This window comes from Urtica dioica, chromosome 2 (genome assembly GCF_054948205.1).
Source record: "Urtica dioica subsp. dioica isolate 48M chromosome 2, U.dioica_male_clone48M_v1_H2, whole genome shotgun sequence".
NCBI classification, from domain to species: Eukaryota; Viridiplantae; Streptophyta; class Magnoliopsida; order Rosales; family Urticaceae; genus Urtica; species Urtica dioica.
In genome coordinates this window covers 36235847-36241046 of record NC_142757.1, presented here as the reverse complement: position 1 = coordinate 36241046, position 5200 = coordinate 36235847, and the positions used below count along the sequence as shown (strand labels likewise).

The window sequence follows — 5200 nt, the reverse complement described above, 5'->3', positions numbered from 1 at the left end:
AATGAGTGGATCTCACTGTAGTCTATTCCTTCTTGTTGCGAGAATCGCTTAGCCCCAATCTAGCTATAAATACAGGAGTCTCATCGTCCAAGGTTTCCTTTTGCCATAAGGTTGAAAGAAGCAGTGGTTTTTCTTCGCACTTGAGGCAGGTAATCATCTAGCCCTCGGTTTTTAAAAGAGTAACAACAAGTGCAGCTGTCTTGCTTTCAGGTTTGACTTTTGTTGGGCGGCATTAGAAGAAAAGACGAGGTACATCGATCGATGGAGGTTTGGACGTGACATGGAACGATGGTGACGGCGATCATCGACGAGGAGACGTTATGCACATAGGCGGCTTGACTAACTCGGGGGGCCTGAGTGAGAGACAAAATATGGGCATTTTAAAGTAGTATTAAGTCTAGTTTAAAAAAGATTTTTAAGCAAAAGTTTGTTGCAACTAAGAATTCGGTTGCTTCATCGCACCTAAAGTCGCACCCGATAGTACTATCGGGTGCGACTTTGTGGGCATCAGGTGCGACTTTTGTCGCACCTGATGCCCATATTTGTAGTAGTGTTTTAGCCCAAGTTAATAGCGACAGAAGTACCTAATGTTTTCCCAAAATCATACTAATATACCTAATATTTTTTCAGCGCAAAACTACGTAATATTACGTTTCAGTTGCGTCATACCAAGGCCGTTAAGTTGAAAAACACGTGGCTGGCTAAGATAAATTTTCTACTTTCCACTATCTCGATTTAGGTTTTCCGTTAGGTTTTTGTGAGTATTATTGTAGAGATTTTTTTGTGTGCTTGAATTTTAATTTATTCAATATCATTCCCTTTACCGGAATGATACACAAAACGACCGCGGTGTTAGCGGAGATAAACTTGTAAATAAGTCAGTTATGTGTATAATACTAAGATTTCGTTCTTTTGATTGTATAAGTGTTTACATTTTATTAGTGTTTTTGGACTTTAAATAGTAAAATTACTTGACTAGGTAGTATAAATACTAGAAATACATAGTCTAAAAAAAAAATAGTAGAAATACATTATTTTAACGGTATGATCTTGGTTGTCAGCGGCGGTGTGATGACCATGATTTTGTTATTAATAGTGCGGCAAGCTTCACCACCGGCAGTAGTGTAATGAGAGTCGTGTTGTGGAGTCAAACTCCATAATAGCATTGCTATACTCGTGACGAAATTCATTTTTATTTCTGGATTTGTTTTTTCAAGTTCATTTTGGTTTTCAGTATTTTACGCTATTGTTTTGTAAAACTTGTTTTGGTTTGGATTGGAGATGAATTTTCCGTTTTTCACTATCTTTGTAATGTTTTTGTGTATACATGTTGATAGTTACATTCATGATAATCGGATTTTTGCGACTATTATTATAGAGATTTTTGTGTGCTTGAATTTTAATTTATTCTATATCTTTCCTATTATCTGAAGGATGCACAAAACAAGCGCCGTGTTAGTGCTAGATAAACTTTTAAAGTAGTTAGTCATGTATATAGTACTAAGATGTCATTCTTTTGAATCTATAAGCGTTTAACCTTTATAATAGAATATTCCGTGCAAATTATTAAAAAAAAAAAAAAAAAAACTGTTGAAATTTCGTCAATCTTTTATCACAAAACTAACACATGGAATGTAATGTTCTGTGGCTTAGTTTTTAAAGTTTTAGAATATAGAGATGATAATTTTTTAGGGGAAACATATGAAAATAAAATTCTGATGGCAAACAAATCTAATTTAATTCTGTAAGGAAAGGATGACAATAAAATATTATTTTAAAGTGAAATGGCATATTTGAAGAATTCCATCAATTCCACAAATCACATGTAGTATTTATAATACAAGATATCGTCAACCTGCAAATCTGTCACGCATATAGTAGCGCTTCCACCAATATAGCAAATCATTATTACACAACAGCAGAAAGACACTCACTCACTCCTCACACAATCATCGTAAATCAACTGAAATATTTCAAACCAAACAAACTGTAAATGCAAAATAAAGACAAAAACATAATATATATATCACACGACTGATCACTTGTCAGATTTGAGAGAAGGAGTAAAAGGAGTAGGATTCTCGGAGGCTATCCCTTCCCAGCTCTCCTCAATACACATGATTTCCACTTCTCGTCCGATGCTATCGACAAAGCTCTGCTTCTCCAGCTTCGGACAGCCGTCGATTTTTGCCTTTTGCAGACCCCGAAAGCTGACCCCGAACGAGCTCAGCTCAGGCAGTTCCATCAGACACAGCTCTTGAAGCCTCGGCAAATCGGGCAAAGACGACGACGAAGACTCACACTTGACCAAGCCCCTGAGCTTCCCGCAGAACGTAACCTCGAGTATCTCGAGATTCTCCGGCACACTACTCGAACGCTCGAAAACGTACTCGATCACAGGGCAACAGTCGAGGTAAAGCTGCGCGAGGCTCTTGAAGCTCTCTCCCTGAACGTGATGAAACCCGAGGCTCGTCAGAGAAGCCAGATTGGATGCCCACAAGATCCTGAATCCCGACCCGAGCTTCACGGCTTTCTCCGGCGAGAAGACGGTCTCGATTTTCCCACACCGATCCAGCCAGAGTCCGGTGATGGCCTCGAAGCTTTCGGCTCCGAGGTCGGACATGCTTTTGACGAAACTGTCCTCGACAAGAGAGAGGCAATCGACCCGGCCGAGGGCGTCCTGTCCGAGCCCGTCGGGGAACCTTTCGAACCCTCGGATCTCCAGAAACCTTCTCCGGAGGCTCTCGGGGCACCAGATTGTCTCCATGTATAGATCTTCGAAAAACTTTTCATCTCTCATTCGGTATACGTCGTCGTCTTCTTCGGAGCCGGCGATTGGACAGATGTAGATGCAGAACCTTTGGAAGCTCTCGTCCCATTTCTTCGGGTTATTCTTCAGAGCCTCCAAGATTTTCGCGTCAGTTAGTGAGATTGACGGATAATTATTATCGCCGTCGATTGCGATTGCGAGGATTTTGCATTCTTCCCAGTTGAGATCCTTTGGGAGGCGCTTTATCCGTCCCCAATCTAAGGTTTTGACTCTCTCCAAATCCGGCAATTGAAGGCTTTCGAGACCGGTTAAGCCCGAGACCCAATACGGAAAGCTTGTTGCTTCGCAACCCCATAGGCGAAGAGTTCTTAGCCTCGAAAGCTTTTCGATCCCGCTGATATCGTCCAACTTCAGGCTTTTCCTTTCCGAGCCGACAGAGATCTCCGAGAGATCCAAATCCTTCATGTTTGTGAGACTCTGCATCTCGATCTTGGCCTCCGAAAACACACATCCTCTCAGTGAGAGCTCTCTGAGCTCAGTGCACTTTGCGAAATCGGCCGGCATGACATGCATCGAGGTTTCTGACAAGTTGAGAATTTGTAGCCGAGTCGCATTCCCAAACTTCATTGCTTCCCCGTTTTGAATGGACTTTGCGCCGGACAAGTTTAGCTCTTCGAGCCGCGAGAGCGACTCCGGCTCCGGAATCTCTCGGAGCTTGAGGCAGTTCCGTAGTGAGAGCTTGCGGAGGCTGTCCGGACATCTGAGAAAGGTCAGGCTCTGGACCTTAGTCCCGGAGAGATCGAGATCGCTGAGGCCAGCCATGCTCCCAAAGGGCTGATTCTCGATCTCCGTTGCCTCGAGAGCCTCGCAGCCCGAGAGGTTCAGGACTTCGAGGGCTCCGCCGGTCAGGGCTGCGATCTTCTCGAGCTTCTTGCAATCTTGGAGAAAGAGCCGCCGGAGAGCCTGGAGATTTGCGGCCTGCTCTGGAATCTCCTTGAGCTCGACCGCTCTAGAGAGGTCGATTTCTTCCAAGCTCGATAGCCCTTCCATTGCTGGAAGGGATTCAAGTTTTCGACAATCTCTGAGCGAGATCTTGCAGAGGTTTTCGAGCTTCGAGAGGTCGGGAATCGTCTTCACGTTTGTGTTGGAAATGTCGAGGCTCTTGAGAGACTTGAATTCGGAGAAGCTGATGTCCTTGAAGTCTTCGAGTGAAGCCATGTTTGATAGGTTGAGTCGCTCAAGCTTGGGAAGGTGATTGAAGCTGGAAGGAAGGCGAGGGAGCGCTGATCCAGAGAGATCGAGGATCTCGAGAGCTTGCTTCTTCTCCAAGCAAGGTCCGTAGAACTCTTTGAGCTTCGCTGCCCCGGTGACTTCGAGAATTCGGAGACCGGACAAGCCGGTCATTTTCGGAAGCCTCGTCAGCTCAACACACCCCTCTAGCGTCAGTCTAGTGAGGCTCTCAAGGCTGTGGACGAAAGGCAGAGGGGCGCTATGGGCTCGGGAAAAGTCCAATGCCCTGAGCTTCTTGAGCTCTCCGAAATTCTTGTTCTTGAACTTCTCCAACGAGCTAACCCCAGAGACGTCAAGAAACTCAAGATCAACGAAGTCTCTCAGGCTCGGCAACTCGGCGAGCTTTGAGCAGTCCCTCAGCACGAGCCACCGGAGCAAGGTCAGCTTCTCGAACGACAGGGAAGGAAGCCACTCGACCCGAGACCCGGCGAGGTTCAGGCTCCGGATCCGAGTCGTCTTCTCGAAAAAACCGTCGGGGAATCTACGCAGGTGCGTCGCTCCGGAGACTTCTAGAACGGTCAACGAGCTGAGCTCAGCCACGGTGTTGATGTTCTCAAGCACGTCACCGCAGCCGCGAAGGACCAAGATCCGGAGCTTATCCGCTCCGGCGAGGAAGTCGAGATTCTTCAGCCTCGGATTCGTCACGACGAGCGTCTCGAGCGACTCCTTAACCTCCCGCCTGAAGAACGTATCGAGCACTTCGCGGCCGAGGCGTTCTCCGTCAATGAACACCGTCTTCATCTCCATCTCCGTCTCCGTCTCCGTCTTCGTCTCCGTCTCCGTCTCCGTCTTCGTCTTCGTCTCGGTCTCCGTCTCCGTCTTTGTCTTTGTCTCCGTCTCCGTCTTCGTCTTCGTCTTCGTCTTCGTCTCTGTCTCCGTCCCCGTCTTCGTCTTCGTCTTCGTCTTCGTCATCGTTAAAAAAAAAAAAAAAAACTATAAGAATTTGCTTAGCAATTAAATATGAACTGTCTGTCTCTTTTGTGTGAAAGTGATTATTATGTTTTTTTTTTTTAAACAAGAAAGTTGCTATTATTGTAAATAAATGGAAACTATAAACGTTATGCTTTCTACTTGTAAAAGAATTAGCCATCAAAATTAACCTGAACAATTGACACGAGTGCGTGATAAGTTTTAACCACA

At 45.2% G+C, this 5200-nt stretch overlaps 1 protein-coding gene across 1 annotated transcript; it reads right to left on the bottom strand.

Annotated features, from left to right (window-relative positions):
- Positions 1–1757: 1757 nt before the first annotated feature.
- LOC149404557 (putative disease resistance protein At4g19050) lies at positions 1758–4972 on the bottom strand. The gene has a single exon (XM_089607584.1). The coding sequence runs from the start codon at positions 4970–4972 to the stop codon at positions 2039–2041; it is 2934 nt and encodes a 977-aa protein (XP_089463710.1). The 3' UTR covers positions 1758–2038.
- Positions 4973–5200: the final 228 nt, after the last annotated feature.

Bases quoted from the DNA above. Each gene is read 5' to 3' on its own strand.
- LOC149404557 (XM_089607584.1), bottom strand. From the start codon at position 4,972: ATGACGAAGACGAAGACGAAGACGAAGACGGGGACGGAGACAGAGACG.